The sequence below is a fragment of the Mobula birostris genome, chromosome 31 (genome assembly GCF_030028105.1).
Source record: "Mobula birostris isolate sMobBir1 chromosome 31, sMobBir1.hap1, whole genome shotgun sequence".
Lineage (NCBI taxonomy): Eukaryota > Metazoa > Chordata > Chondrichthyes > Myliobatiformes > Myliobatidae > Mobula > Mobula birostris.
The window spans coordinates 27,963,325-27,980,145 of NC_092400.1; the positions used below are offsets into that span (position 1 = coordinate 27,963,325).

The 16,821-nt window shown below is 42.0% G+C and overlaps 1 protein-coding gene across 3 annotated transcripts in view; it reads right to left on the bottom strand.

Annotated features, from left to right (window-relative positions):
- ttc28 (tetratricopeptide repeat domain 28) overlaps positions 1 to 16,821 on the bottom strand; it is a 945,172-nt gene that overhangs the window by 14,865 nt on the left and 913,486 nt on the right. For all 3 annotated transcript variants that reach the window (XM_072248021.1, XM_072248020.1, XM_072248022.1), the window contains 2 exons: positions 13,234 to 13,363; positions 2,009 to 2,116 (listed from right to left, as the gene is read on the bottom strand). In XM_072248021.1, the coding sequence (XP_072104122.1) occupies positions 2,009 to 2,116; positions 13,234 to 13,363 (238 nt within the window). The remainder of the gene's footprint in view (positions 1 to 2,008; positions 2,117 to 13,233; positions 13,364 to 16,821) is intronic.

The following is a 16,821-nucleotide window of genomic DNA, read 5'->3' on the forward strand; positions in this document are numbered from 1 at the left end:
TCCTCATCCTATTCCATTGCTTAGAGAAATCAGATTGTAAATAAAACAGGTTAAATAAATAAGATCCCTCCATGCATGCATACTTTTCCGATTAGTATTATGAATCATTTTTGTTGAGTGTAATTGCATTAAAACGAAGGCAGTTTCTGCATGACAACCTCTGTTGAAAGGTCAAGTGATCCTTAGACAAAAATAACTAAATTATTAATTGAATTTTTTTTTCACAAAATCCTTTTGACGTCTTTAGGTCAAACTTGTTTTGCATACCAAGTAGGGAATCATGCTAAATTCCAATCAATAAATCTTGTTAACACAGTCCAGGGAGGCAGCATATCGGGGCTAAGTGGAGAGGATAAAATTGAATAGGGGGTCTGTATGAGATTGGTCCATGAGCAGACCGGGCCAGGAACCAAGCAGAGTAGCTTTCGGGTTGGATAGAGAGCCAATCAGGTGACCTACGAACATCAGCAGACAGGGTCTCAGATGGATGCTTGGCGCAAGGGAAAGAGATGAGAACAAACCTTAAGATAAAAGGATTCAAACCAGGGGTCCACACACCCCTTGCTTAATGGTATTGGTCCATGGCATAAAAAAGGCTGGGAACCCCTGGTGGAGGAAGTGTTTCATGAAGGGTGATATATGAAAAACTGCGTATTTCATATATTAAAAAAAACAGCAAATCTGCTTTGAAAGATTTTCATGTTCATTTAATTACTGGAACAAGTAGTGAGTGCCTCTTTTAAATTTCGTTCAATAGTCAGCGCCTGAAACAATGCAGAGCCCCGTCAGCAATGCACTTGACGGACAGCCTGGATTACATGCTCGAACATTCTTACACAGAGTGAAGAATGTCGCAACTGAGCTGAGCCGAAACTTTTAAAACAGTCGTTTTCAATACTGAACACATGGGAGAGCTTATGCCTTTTGTACAGGAGCCAAAATCTGTCAGTATCTTTTTTACGGTGCTGTTCAGGAACATCAGAGAAGGAATACAGATCGTTGGGCCTAATCTTTCATGTCATTGGTCATGCCAGCTTATTTTTTTGTGAATCGAATTGCTTGCATGTTCTCCACATATGTTTTAACATACCATTCTTTCTGGAGACTATGTTAATCCACATTTAAACAGGATGAAATTCCTTCAGGCTTGCTTTGCGGCTGAAATGGGATACGCACAAAAGGTTTTGATTTTACTTGGGAGGGTCTTGTGCCCCGCATTAGGCAGCTCAGTGCCCAGTGCACCCAGTAGAAGATGGAGCATCAGTGGGGGAAGGAGATAACTTGGATACCTTGGAGCTGGGGGGAACCTCCTGGCTGCACTGAAGTAGATGTTGTGCTGTTCTTTAACTGTGTAAATAGCAAATACTCTTTATAACCTTCTCCGAGGACAACCACCATATTGTGGTGGAGAGGCCTGCGAGTTCCTGAGATCCGAGGGAATGCTATCTGGAGCTCAGCTCCTGGTCGGGTCACCCATCATGGTAAGGTCAAGGGGGAAGTTCCAGAGAAAGAACAATCCAACTAAGATCTGTGGAGCATGATGACCCATGTCAACAGCAGTGAAGGTGGAGGAAGGCTGCAACAGTGAAGGATCCCCAGTCATCTTGCATTCCATGCCATTGGAACCTGACCTAGATTTGTCAAGGACTGTATGGAGTCCGCCTGTGCATCAGCCTCTTTACATTAAACAAAGACATGCACAGGCAATTCCCATTAAGAGAATAACCCCCAAGGACAAGGGTGCCCAACCTTCTTTATGCCATGGACCAATGCCATGAAGCAAGAAGACTGTGGACCCCAGGGTTGGGAAAACCTACCTTAGGAGAACATCATACTCAACTCGAGTGATCGCACTGTGACTTCTCTTTGTCACAGCTGCCACTTCAACAGCAATGATGCTGAAGGCTCCATTCATTACAATGGATTGGACTCTATTGATCTCAGTCAATCCAACATCTGCTTTCCCATGCAACATGCTCCAGTTGTACTAGTATAATTCAAAACTTACCGAACAGAGCAAGAAGAGACTGGAGAGCAAAGTGCATGGTCTTTCTGTTCGCCTGCTTCCCGGTTTTCAGCACCACTTCCTCTTGGCCCACCTCACACAGATCAAACCCTGGACAAGGGGTTACATGAAGAAACATTAGCCTGTGTCCAAGTACCTACATGCCTTTGTTTTTGATTTCCCCCTTATTCCATGTCATAATTTATCCAACAATGCACATGATTATCCTGCCAATGACATTATTTGATCATGTTACAACAAACTGCAATCTCTAAGAATGATTCCACTTTGCATCTCATCACGTGGCGCAGTATAGGTGTCCACTGACCCCAAAGGAAGCTTTAACTAGAATGAATTGGTTCCTCGAAACAAAGTCCCCAAAATCTCGGAATTTCCTCTCAACAGACTCAGACCTATCCTCAACGAGAAAGGGGAAGACAAATACAAACCAGTGTAGTTTTATTCTTAAGCATGAGAAAATCTGGAGATGCTAGAAATCCAAACCAACAGACACAAAACGCTGCAGGAACTCAGCAGATCAGGCAGCATCTATGCAAAAGAGTAAATAGTCAACGTTTCAGGCGGAGACCCTTCATTAGGACTGGGTGAAGGGTCTCGGCCAGAAATGTCGCCTTCACACTTTTTCATAGTTTTGTTGTTGGTTCTCTTTTTTTCATTCCTGTGAAAGGTACTTTCCCACAGGACTGTTGCAGATCAATCGATTCAAAGGAGATAATTCACACTTCTCCTTTATCAACAGATATCTTGTTGAAATATAAATCAATTCTGTATGAAACAGAAATAAGCATTCACTTAAGCTGCAACTTCAGTGTGGTATTCTTGCAAAGATCCCTGTGATGTCAACCATCTTTGAAACGGTACTTCTTTTGTAAAAGGTTACAGTTGCGGAATACTTGAGTAATATGGAACATGTGCATGGCAAATGGGTGTGAGGAAAGAGAACACAAGACGTTGTTCAGCTTCAGGACTCCTTTAGGTTGAAATTTGCCTGCTATATTTGCATTGCACTGGTTAATAGTCTCATGTGAAACTTAAATGCTTGGTACTTGTGCCAATAGCCATTAAAAAAGGATTTTATGAAATACATTAATCAATGCTTGCCAAGGATCGCTGCTGATTTTCAAAACATCATCAAAATTGCTGTCTTGGTGGGGCAGAAATACATCACTACCAAAGGAGGTGTAACGCAGGTCACCCTTGGGCAAGATGTAGCACCTGTTTAGCCCCCCAATCATGGTCATGTGAAGCCATGGGAGCAGGTGGTGGATGGTCGTATGAGCTGCTGGTGCATATCACGAGTCCTGGTTATGCGACCACTGACACCAGGCAGATAATCTCTGAACAGTATTGATAATGGCTGAGGTCACCCGTCTTGTAAAGACACTGCCCAGAAGAAGGCAATGGCAAACCATTTCTGTAGAAAAATTTGCCAAGACAATCGTCGTCATGGAAAGACCATGATTGCCCACGTCACACAACATGGCACATAACAAACGAACATCAAAGTTCAAGGTAAATTTATTATCAAAATACATATATGTCACCATATACAACTCTGAGATTCATTTTCTTGTTTGCATACTTAATATGTCCATAATAGAATAATAACCAGAGAATAATCAATAATAAATTGCACCAACTACGGTTCTTTGTGGGAATGGGACCTACTCTCGAGGTTCCACAATCGGCCGCTATTCGGCATGCCAAAGTCTCGGCCTAACATTTCGGCACAGTTTCAGAAGCCTAGGATCTTGAGTAACTAAAGATGGGTGAATCAAGGGTCGGTGTCACCACAGGAGACCCGTGTGTCGTTGGGGGAGTCGGAACATCTGCTGTGTGCCTGGGGACCCAGGATCCTTGTGATCTCCAGGCACAGAGCTCAAAAAAAGTGACGTAACAGACTTTTAACCTCGTAAACCAGCGAGTTGTTTGTTATGTCTCCCCACTCGCTGGAAAATGGAATGGAGTCACCTCTTTCTCCTTTATTAGGAGAAAGAAAGCCTGCAGCATGTCGAATTATCAGGTGAACAATGTACAATTGTAGTCTTTGCGGTAACTGCAAGTCTGTGTCTTTGCTATTGCTTTGCTCACGCTAGAGTGCTGGTAACGGGTGTGCTTTATTTTTGCCAGTGGGGGGAGGGGGATTGCTGCCTTGCTGCTGCTTACGCATGGGATGGAGGGGAGCTGGGGGGGACTTTTGGAGTTCTAACATTTAACTTCCGTTCATTCTTGGGGGCACTCCTCTGTTTTCATAGATGGTTGTGAAGAAAAAGCATTTCAGGATGTATATTGTATACATTTCTCTGACATTAAATGTACCTTTGAACCTTTGAACTTGAGCATTCAACCAGTGTGCAAAGAACTACAAACTGTGCAAATACAAAAAGAAAGAAATAATAATAAATATCAAGAACATGAGATGAAGAATCCTTGAAAATGAGTCCATTGGTCGTGGGAACATTTCAATGATGGGTTGAGTGAAATTGGGTGAAGTTATCCCCTTCGATTCAAGAGCCTGATGGTTGAGGGGTAATAACTGCTCCTGAACCTAGTGTTGTGAGTTCTGAGGTTCCTGTACCTCCTTCCTGATAGTAGCAGCGAGAAGAAAGCATACCCCGGGCGGTGGTGGGGGGGGTCTCTGCTGGTGGATGCTGCTTTCCTGTTGCGTAAGATCACGATCATCATCATGAAATAATAGGCCACCACAGCACCGTAGCAGTTCGTGTGACACTATTACCCCTCGGGGCTTTGGAGTTCAGAGTTGAATTCTGGCACCGTCAGTAAGGAGCGTGTACGTTCTCCCCATGACCACATGAGTTTCCTGCGGGTGATCCGTTTCCTCCCACGGTCCAAAGACATACTGGTGACTAGGTTAATCAGTCATTGTAAATTGTCCTGTGTTTAGGCTAGGGTTAGATAGATGTGTTGCTCGGACCGGAAGAGCCTGCTCTGCTCTGTTTCTCCAAATGCATAAAATAAATTGAACCGCAATGTGCTGGCCAAGATGGCGAGGAAATTGGAAGCTGTGTGCACATGTTGACTAAAATACAACGGATTAAGGGGTAATTCAGGGTTTAAATGGACTAGACAGGCAAGGCTAATTGGACGGGGTATCTGATACAGGCATGAAATTAATTCATAAAAAACGCAGAAGATATGTTGAAAGATGAACAATCACTGCTGGTGGGGATTAGGCTGCAATTGAGCATGGAAGCAGTTCATTGGAAAATCACACAGAATAAAACCATGTTATGTTGTTAAGGTCTGGTTCCCAAGCAGAAAGTTCCAGTTCAATTTAGCTACTAATGCCACCAGAACAATCACGTTATAATACTGTCAGCACAAAGACTTTTATTAAGCATTACAGCAAGTAATAGCTTGAAGAATATTCATATTCTCCCTCTTCTTACAGAGAAAAAAAAATTACTCTGCACAAAGTCTTCCAACTTTCTTACTGGAATTGATTTATTATTGTCACATGTACCAAAATACAGTGAAAAGCTTGTCTTGTATACTGGTCATACAGATCAAATCGTTACAGAGTGTATTGAGCTAGAACAAGGTAAAATAATAACAATGCAGCATAAGTGTAAAAGCTTCCGATAAAGAGCAGTGCAGATAAATGATAAAGGGCAAAATTATGAAAAGGTCGGTTGCGAGGCCAAGTGTCCATCTTATCGTACTAGAGGTCCAATCAAGAGTTTGGTAACAGTGGGATAGAAGCTGTCCTTGAGCCTGGTGGCCCCTGCTTTCAGACTTTTGTATCTTCCGCCTGCTGGAAATGAGGAGAAAGACAATGTCCAGGGAGTGTGGCATCTTTGATTATACTGGCTGCTTTACTGAGGCACTGAGATGCATAGACAGCATCCACAGAGAGTAGGCTGGTTTCTGTGATTTGGGACTTGTGGTGTTTTTTTTCATTCCATTGATCTATTACATTTTTAGAAAAAAGAACAGAATTTCAATCCCACTGAGTTCTAGAGTGACTATGCCAAGTCATTGCTCAGCTGTTTTGTGGGACACTTCTCCCAATTAAAAGTCCAATCTCCAGCCAGACAGGAACACCACAAGTTCAACTGAGCTGGGAGTGACTTTTACAACCAGTGTCAGCCTAGGTCAGCAATTCCCATTCGGTGGTCCGCAGACCCCTCGGTTAATGGTAGGGCTCCATGGCATTAAAAAAGCTGGAACCCCTGCCTTAGGTCAACACAGGATGGCTTAATAGATTTTTGACAATATTCAGTTTTAGTGCAGTATTTTGGATACAACGAAATGTCCTACTCAGGCACGTCAGAGAGAAGAATCAACCATATTGCTGTGGGCTGGAATCACAAAGGTGGGCAGCAGATCTCTTCCCTTGAAGCACATTGGTGATCCAGATGGGTTTCTCTGAGAATATGATAGTATCACTGCCTCCATTAATAATACAAGTTGTTTCTCATGTGGTTTACACTCCGTTATTCAGCAAGCCTTCCTGAATTTAATCTACACTTCTATTGACCTTTAGTGAAAAATTTTTACTTGACTTCTCTCCAATCTTTTGATTACTTTGGAAATAAAACTTTTATCTCCAATACTGTAGCATCATAAAAACTGCCATCATTCACTGTTCCACCTAACTTTGGCTATTGCATTGTAGTAAAACTGTGAGCATAACTTCATTGGCGCTAGATGCAGTGAAAGTGATGACATTTATATTGCTGGCATCACTGCACTATTTAAGTGCTTGATTTACTATTGTACAGAACATTGTTCAAACTGGTGTTTCCTTAAAAAGCCAAAGTCCAATTACCAATAGATGGGTGGAGATAAGTCTCTGCCAAAGAAGGTGTAAGGCGCTCCTTCTCTCCGCTAGCCTGCAGGTCACCCTTGGGCAAGGTGTAGCACCTGCTTAGCCCCCCCCCACCCTCACCGATCAGGGTCCTATGAAGCCATGGGAGCAGGTGGTGGATGGTCAAATGAGTAGCTGGTGCTTATCAACAATTCCTGGTTATGTGACCACTGAAGCCAGAAATTCAATCACTGAAGAGTATTGATAATGGCTGGGGTCACTTGTCTTGTAGAGACACTGCCCAGAAAAAGGCAATGGCAAACCAGTTCTGCAGAAAAATTTGCCAGGAACAATCATGGTCATAGAGAGATGAACGACCATGATCACCCACAAACATACAAAGGTTCAAAGGTTCATTTTATTATCAAAGTATGTATGTAGAATACAACTCTGAGATTTGTCTTCTCCAGATAGCCATGAAATACAGGAAAACTACAGAAGTAGTTGGAAGAAAAGACATCACCCCCCCCCCAAGAAAAAGAAACAGAAACTAGCAAACCCAAACCCTCCAACCCCTCCTTCATACAAAAACACACCTAGAACATCAAACTTGAAACCCACAACCCACCCACACACAAAAATCTAATATATTGCCCACAAGAAGAAACAACAGCAAAGACATCAAACCCCAAATCCCCAACCCACCAATTAGCAACAAGAAAGAATGGGTGAGAATATGAAAATAAACATAAAACTGAAAGAGGCCAATATGAAACACGATTAATTTGAAGTACAGCCCAATACATAAATCTCAGAATTTCGGAAACACCTCCACAGCATCGAGGACAGCAAGTGCTCAAACCCAGCTGCCTTTCGAAGGAAAGTGACTTGAGCCCGGCAGTCCTTCCGAGGGACTCGAGCCAAGCAGCCCCTCCGAGAGGAGCAACTCAAACCCAGCGGCTCTCAGAGAGGAGCAAATGAACGTATGAACGAATGATCGGGTGATCAGTATGAATCTTTGTACCTGGATTTTTAAAAATCTGAATATTGTCATGTTTTGCATGTATTTTTTTTAACTTATTTGGTCTTGTCCTATTAACAATGGGACCTGAAGCAGTAGCTGGCATGGGACCCAGTCCACCAGCAGAGCAGTTTAAGGTCAGCGTGCTTCATGATCCAACATTGTGATTTCAGCCAATCCTCAACCTGACCATAGGAAAGCCTTAAGCCCTCCACAGTGCCAGCTTTCAGTGCTAATAAATCTCATTTTAATAGGACATCTAACTACAGATTTATGAGCTAGTTTTGAGCACAGATTCAGAAGTGAATGACTCTGCATAACCTACTGCATTCCCCTTTTCCAAAGATTATCCAAAGAACCCACTCAAAGAAGGCATCAAACAACAAAGGTGCAAAAATAAGAACAAATTGTGTAAACAGCAATACACGAGCAAAAAACACACAGAATATCAAACATCAAACCGCAGAGTCCCTGGCACAGTCCAGGAATGCTCACCTAACGTAACATTTTGAGTATTGTTAATATTTTCTGCAAATTGTTAAGCAGTTGTTAAAGGTAAAAAAAAGTTTAATATTTTAAAACTTTTCTTTTGTTCGCAGAACTGCATTTGTTGTACAACCAGATCTGCCTAACACTTAAACAGATGCAGTATACATTTATCTTGACTACATGGAGAGTGCTGGGTGGCCAAAGAGCACTGGGAGTGGTGGCATAGGCAGATACATCAGGGACATTTAAAAGACTCTGAGATAGGCACAAGGATGCAAGAAAAATGGAGGGCTATGGGTTGTGCGATGGAAGGATTAGATTGATTACGCAGGTTTATAAAGGTCAGCACGACATTGTGGGCTGAAGGATCTGTACTGCACGCTACCACGTACTATAATTTATTCCATACAGTTATAGAAAAAAGCAAGAAAGTTTTGATTGGCTCTGGTAGGTATTAAGTGACCTAAAATGGCTTACTATTATCCTATTGGTGTCCACCGTGCAAACTTCTTAAAAATATTAGGGCTAAATTCTGTTTAACTCTGACTCAGGATATACTACTCATTCTCTGATCATTTGGAAGTGGTTTAAACTGATGGGTTGATCACTGATCACAACTGAGGGAAGAAAGGAATCAGGCTCCCCCAAAGATGAAAGCCCAATTAGCAGTAAAATCCAAAAGAGTTGGCTGAGAGCCATCCATGAACTGTTAATGACATTGGAGAAATATGTTGAGAGAAATTAAACTACCAAACCAATAAACCTTTACTTTTTTATGTATTTTCTTACTCTCTCAGCAGTGCTATCAAAAGAACGTACAGCTTTATGGTGACATAGGTTGTCAGAATTGTTTCAGGAATCAAACTCGAGGATATCATGGCAGACTTTAACTTGTGACCCTTGTCAAGCGTTGGTGTCTACAGGGTAAGTAAAGGCGAGAGGAGTGGAAAGGAGAATTGAGGAAGGCGTACAAGCACTTGACTTCCAGATCCCTTAAACCAGGGGTTCCCAACCTGGGGTCTATGGACCCCTCGGTTAACGGTAGGGGTCCGTGACATAAAAGAAAAGGTTGGGAACCCCAGTTAAAATTCAAAAAAAAACCCTTACTTGCAATAGCAGAACCACTCTCTCACATAAGGCATGAAATTATCAGTCAGTTTACTTTAATTCAGTTGTTGTGAAATCGGGACCAGAGGCGAGGGTCGGGTCGGGTCGGTTCAGCTCACTGCTCCATGACATTTGCGCCGCTCTCGAGGCCAAGTCTGTGGTCTGCTCCAGGCTTCATGTCAGCAAGCTCTGTGACAATTTGCTCTGCTGTGTGCTGAACAGAGGCTGAGGCTGTAGGGCTGCTCCAGCTCCCCTGGGCTCTGTGCTGATAGACTCGCTTTCATTTTGCATGCTGTTGCTTGTTTTTATTGTTTGCATGATCTGTGCTGCCAGTCCATTTGTGTTTTCTTTCTCTCTCTCTGTGCACTGGGTGTTTGCTAGTCTTTTTCTATGGGTTATTTTGGGTTTCTTGTTTTGTGGCTGCCTGTAAGGAGACGAATCTCAAGGTTGTATAATTTATACTTACTTTGATAATAAACATACTTTGAATTTTGTCCTTACATGAAGTAAATAAAGCTAAGGTTTCAAAATGAGGTCTATTACCTGCTATCACAGTGAAGCTAGAAAATTTTAATATTATTTATCTCAAAATGGCAAGCCCTCGTTCAGTTATTACTGTCACAAGCTAAACAAGTTCTCAAGCCAATAGGAGAGACGTGTCATTTGCTTCTAATTTAGATTCAGGAGCCTATCCTTAGAAATCTGACGATTAACCAGCCTTTGCTTGTGTCACTGATAAGACAAAGGAGTGTCAGTGAAGAAAAGTGAAGGATGACAAAACTAATTCCCTGTCCTGTCAGGACTGATATGGGATCTGATAAGTTTATTTAGAAAGAGCCTATTCAAATAACTTTCTTCAGAATTTGGATTTTCCGCAGACTGATATTTTGATACAGTATATGTGAAAGCACAGTAAATTAAACAGAATAAATGCTTTGCTCCCAGGAAGGTAACTGCACTGAAGATAATTTTTTCAAAGTCATTTTAACATAATGGTTCTAATGATGAAGAGCAGAGAAGTAATCAACCAGGCCTGACTCCTAGTCACTCACACATTTAAAAGGTAATTTTAAAATTGTGAAAGATTTTTCAACTTCTTACATCTTTCCCTGAATTCAAGTCAGTGAGTGTCACTGTGATGTCGATTTAAGGCAAATAATTACAATTTTCTTGTTAAAAGGAAAATCTTAAAATATTCTGTTTTAAACCTCAGACTTCTGACATGATTTGATGATTAGAACAAGCCATATTGTCACTTCAAGAATAAAAATGTTTCTATAAGTTACAAAAGGTGTTTAAATTAATGCATTTCTATCTATCTACTTTCTCATTTCCTGCACTGGTCCCATAATAATGTGGCACAGAAGTATTGTCATACATCATTGCCAAACCAATTACCTGTAAGTCCGTAGTCGTGAAGCTAGAAGCTGATATGCCCTTGCTCTCGGAACAGGCACAGGAGCCAACTGTGAAATTTCAACTACTGGCCTGTTTGGTATCAGCTAACATTCACAAAGTTAATCCTGCAGCGTAAACGATCTTTATGAAACATAAATATATTAGGTCAGCTAATTTACCAGTTTAGCTAGTGACGATACCGTACTGTGCAAAAGTCTATATATAGCTAGGACGCCTAAGACTTTTGCACAGTACCGTATTTGTCAATGTGGAGCAGAGAACAAGGTTGTAAATCTGGCAGAAGCAAAGGACGTTGGGAATGATGAAGGTGTGCTGCCGCGGGAGGGGTGTCGGACAGATGGCAGAGAAGGGGTGTCAGGGGCGGGTGGGGGGTGCTGGCATGGGTGCAGACGCACCCAGCCCCAAGACACCAGGCAAGGACGTTTGATTCCAAACAATTGATTTACTGATCATTACAGAATGTCTCTCTGGTGCTTCCCGCTCCCTCACCTCTACCTTCCCCTTTTCCCAACCATAATTCCCCGCTCCGCACCCCCTTCCTACTCTCAATCCACAATAGAGACCCATATCAGAATCAGATTTATTACTCGCATATGTCTTTGCTTATTTTTGCAGTAGCAGTATAGTGCAATACATAAAATTACTACAGTTTGGTGCAAAAGTCTTAGGCACCCAAGCTACAGTACATATACATGCCTAAGACTTTTGCACAGTACTGTACATCAGTCACTAACACTTTTGCAGGTTTTAAAGGGCACTTTGTAAATATTAAATATGAAAATGGGGTCACTCCTGGTCCAGCCTCGAGAAACTGGTTCAGAACAGAGGACGACAAAGATGGGAGGACATCGATGGCCTATGCCCCACTGGGAGCTAAAGGCCAAACAACAACAAAATGTTTGCATGATACAGTATTTAGTAAACTGTATCGTGCAAACGTTTAGTAAACTGGCTCAGACTGCAAAATCTGAGCCAGCGTATAGGGGAAGCTTTCACTGATGACCTCAACAAAATCATTTCACTAGCAAGTAACAAATAAAGGTCTGTAATTTGTAGCCATAAAGCTAAGGGAAGAAGCACTCTTCTTTCCAGGAGAAGAATGTGTGGAAGCGAGGAAATAATTATAGGATGGCGAATGTCAACTGTCTTGACTAGAAACAAGTCAAAACGAGGTTGGGGGGGGGGTTGAGTCAGGTAGTTCATTAATGGAAAAATGAGCAGGTATAAAGAGGCAGTCTTTGAGTGAGCCTGAGAATACAGGTAGCAAGGGTTAGCTTTGTAGATGAGGGAGCAATTGTGAGGATGTGAGAAAAGCATCTGGAGGAAAACAGTGGTTTATGTTAGGTGGGGCATGAACATGTTTAAAAGTAGATGCAGGGCATCATAAACTTTAAACAATGAAAAAGTATTTATTCTAAAAGTTCTTGGAGTTTTCAATATGAAAAAAGTACTAGTTAATAATATTTTTAGTGAATACTAACTAGTGCCCCTCTCACAGTGATGGAGAGATTGTTCATCAGTGATTATTACTAATAGCAATATAAAGCCCATCTGCAACTAATTCAGAAAAAACACTTCCAGGGCTTCTACAATGAAAATAATGCATTAAGAAGTTGATGCTAGGGTTGCTATAGGAGTCATGCATCTGCTTTCTACCTGAATTGTATTTGTGCTGTACGTTTATTATGGTAGCTAGTCACGTGGGTGGGGGCGTAGTAAAAGCAAAGGGTTTAGTTACGTATTTGTGCTTTGTTCTGGACAGTTTGGTTCTAGAGACTGTCGGGTGTCACATCCTTTGCTAAGTCTGATTAAGTACATTTAATATCACTAGTTTCAGTTTCATAAGTTTTATTGCTTCAAGATTATCTTGCTAGTTGCTAATAAAGGATCAAATATATTTCACCAACTTTTTGGAACATTATTATTGGATTCATCAGAGGATGCATCATACAAAGTAACAACCCGTGTGGTCATCAGCAGCAGCATTGGTTTGTTTGAGTTGCTGCTACCATTGCATTATACAAACGTTTGTAGATTGAATTGTTCTTTCAAGGCATATTGTATTGTTTCTTGCAAGGATGCAGAAGTGGCATTTGTGGAGGAGAAGGGTATTACTGACTGCAGTTTCTTGATTTCCAAGTTCCACTGCCAGATGTTCTACCAAATGCAACAGTGAGAATTAATAGTTTTATAATCATTTCACTGCAAATTCCAGTTTCCTTTCTTCAACATTAGCCTCTAAAGTATGGAAGGTGGGAAAGAAAATGGCTTCTGGAAGCCACAGAGGCTTCATGATGCTAGAAATCAGAGGAAGAATCTGAGAAAGATTGGTAACTGAAGGAATCAGAACAGCAAATCTCCACTCAGTTGCTAAAAATCAAATATTCATTTGCATCATACCTAAGGCAGCCAGGAACTCATGACATCCTGGCAGTCGCCAGAGCTGCACACTTATGGACAGTTGAATAGGTGCTGAAGAAAAATCTTGGTCTTTCTCCCCTGTCTGAAGTTGAACAAGGACTTGATGGAGCTGTGTAAAACAAAGAACAATATTGTAAAAGAAAGCAGGCAACACAAGGAAGACTGATGTGGATTATGTGCTAAATGTTGTTAGAATAATCCTAATGTTTTAGTGGAAGAATCACTAAACTATTTAGCGTACAGTTTTTCAGGTTGTTAATGAAGCAAATGGAACACATAAGACATGCAGGGATTGTAGTAATATGTAGGTGCTCAACATAACATTAAAACCTGATGGAATTACATTAGCATCGCCAATTAAACTACAATTCTACAATTCAATAGTTCCTGGAATAGCTTTGGCTGTTTGGTTTCCCAAGATCAATTGTTTGCTACTTGTTCAACCAGATCACCCTCAGTGAAGTTCATATTAACTCTATCCAAAGCGAAAGCTGAGTTGAAGAAGCTGCATGACTTTATCATCCATCTGGGTACCCTCTAACCTGATGGCATGAATATCGATTTCTCCTTCCGGTGAACTCATCTCCCCAGCTCCTTTCATCTATTCTCCATTCCCCCTGGGTCCCCTCCTCCTTCCCTTTCTCCTATGGTCCACTCTCCCCCTCCTATCAGATTCTTTATTCTGCAGCCCTCAACCTTTCCAACCCACCTGGCTTCACTTATCACCTTTCCTTTCCCCAACCTTTTTTATTCTGGCATCTTTCCCCCTTTACTTCTCAGTCCTGAAGAAGGGTCTCGACATAAAATGTCAACCACTTCTTCACTTCTATAGACGCTGCCTGACCTGCTGAGTTCTTCCAGCATTTTGTGTGTGTTGCTTTGGATTTCCAGCATCTTCAGACTTTCTCGTGTTTGTGATTGACTCTACAATACCTGACCTTCATTTGATGTTTGTGAATGCCATGCTGCCTACTGAGGCATATAGTCCAATTCACAGACAAATATGTCTTCAAAAGGCAAAGCCCGCACCATTTTAGCATTACTGATGTGGAAGTTCTGCAACTGATGAGAAACCTTTGTCAATCATGACCAATGTCTTAAGGACAAGGAACACAGAGACAGGGCGCACAGGTCAGGGCAGGGCTGTTCAGCTATTCTTGGTTTGATCTTCAGCACCCTGCTGTGCACCCTACTGTTGGATCACTGTTCATTTCCTGATCTTTATAGCTCTTCTGAGAGTCAGGAATGATGAGCAGTTTTAATCCCAAGATTTCAGTCTATTTTAGAGTACAAACAAACATACAAATACTAAGCAAACTAAATAAAGAGCTGAGAAACGATGATCAGGAGTGTAAGACAAAAGAATAAAGAAGAACCCTAGATGGCACCTCTGAAAAGTCCATCACTTTTATAGATAAGAGAAATTCCATAGGTAAAAATGAATTAGTTAATAGGTTACATACTAAAAACAATTACATCACATGGGTAACGTGCTAATAAAAAACGAGAAGGGTGATAAACTATTGGTTTAGCTGCTATACTGCTTTCTGTCAGTGAGTGTGAAAATTACATGAGCTTGTTTAAAAAGTATAAATCTTATAAAGAGTATTTTTAAAAAAACAGTGGTTTCCAACAGCACCATGTGCAATAGAACAAACCGTTCACTTGGGACCTCCTTTTGCCGTGAGTGGGATGGTAACATGGAGAGGTAGAAGGAGAATGAGATTCTACAGATGCTGGACGTCCAGAGTAACACACGCGAAATGCTGGAGGAACCAGTGGTTAGTGCAACACTTTACTGTGCCATTGCGTGTAAGGAGTTGGTACATTCTCCCCATGACTGCGTGGGTTTCCTCCGGGTGCTCCTGTTTCCTCCCACAGTCCAAAGATGTGCCGGTTGGTAGGTTAATTGGTCAGTGTAAATTGTCCCATGATTAGGCTTGGGTTCAGTTGGAGATTGCAAGGCGGTGTGGTTCAAAGGTCTACAACAGTCTACTCAGTGCTGTCTCTCAATAAGTAAACAAAATAAATGTTAGATGGAGCCCTTTGAGTACTTCTGTATTCTCACAGAACATGGAGAATTCTCCGATGCATTTTGGCAAGTGATTATCAAAAGAACAGTGTATGTCACTTGACATTATTGTGTATGCCTAACAACTTCCATGTACAAAACTCCTAGTTTAAAACAAACAAACCACTGAGTTATACAGGTTCTTATAAAGGTATGCTTCCCCATTTCAACAAATTTTGTTCAGGCAGTGAATTGGGACAAGGAGAAAAAAAGTCAACTAGGAACTTCCAATTATTACTGGATAAGGTACAAGTCAGTATCCCAAGGAACACATGGACAGTAATGTCAATATTGACAAACCATTAAAAAGCAAATCAAAAACACCCAAACGCTAATCCCTCCTACCAACACAAAGGCCATATCCCTCCATCATTTTCATGTCCACGTGCCTATCTAAGCGTCTCCTTAAAGCCTCCAATGTATTTGCCTCTACTAGCATAGCAGGAACATCTTCTTTGAATCTACCCCCCCTCACCTTCAATGCATGCTCTCTGGCATTCGACATTTCTACCCTGGGAAACAGACAATCCCTGTCCATTCTATCTGTGCCTCTCATAACCTTATAAACCTCTTTCAGATCTCCCTTCAGCCTCCAGTACTCCGGAGGAAATAATCCAAGTTTGCCCGGCACATGCCATCTAAACCAGACAGCATCCTGGTAAACCTCTTCTGCACCCTCTGTAAAGCCTCAACATCCTTCCTGCAATGCAACTGAAGAAACATGTATAAAACATATATCTCTCTCAGTCTGCAAAATATACCAAAGTGGAAGAAGAATAGAACAGGAGTGAAATAAATAATAATTTGGCAAAAAAATCAAATTGCTGAAGGAACTCAGCAGGTCAAGCAGCATCTGTGAGTGGGGAAAGGAATTATCAACACTATGTGTTGAGACCCTGCATCAGGACTGAGAGTGCCAGGAGAAGCTTAAAGAGGAGACGGGGAAGGGTGAGGCGGGGCAGGTAGATGATGCATGGGCTGACAAATGGTGAAGGGTGTTGCACAGAAGGAGCCAGGTGGGGGAAAGGAGAGAGGAGGAGTTGGGAGACGGTGGCGGCTGGGCAACAGGGGAACCAGCCAAGGAAAAGAGGTGAGAAATGAGAAGGATGGAGCCAGGAGTGGGGAGATGCTGGAGACGGAGGATGGAGATGATAAGGCCACATGCGCTGGAACATGAGAACCAAGGGAATTGATGATGGAAATCATGAAGGAAGAAATGAAGAGCAGAAGGAACCAGATTGGGGTGGAGGGGGGAATATTATGTTTAGTATGTGGGGGGTGGAACCAGGAGGGGTGAATGGTGATGTGCAGGAGGAGCCAGGTGTGGAGGAGGGGAGGGATGGAGTTGGGAGCAGGTGGGTGGAAACAAATGGATCCAGATAAGGAAGTGGGGAGAAAGGAAGATGAAGGTTGAAACAGCAGCTGTTGGGTGATAAAGGGAAGCACAAAGGCTACAAGTGGCGGAATATGACACTTAAGAAAGGTGACAAGACACC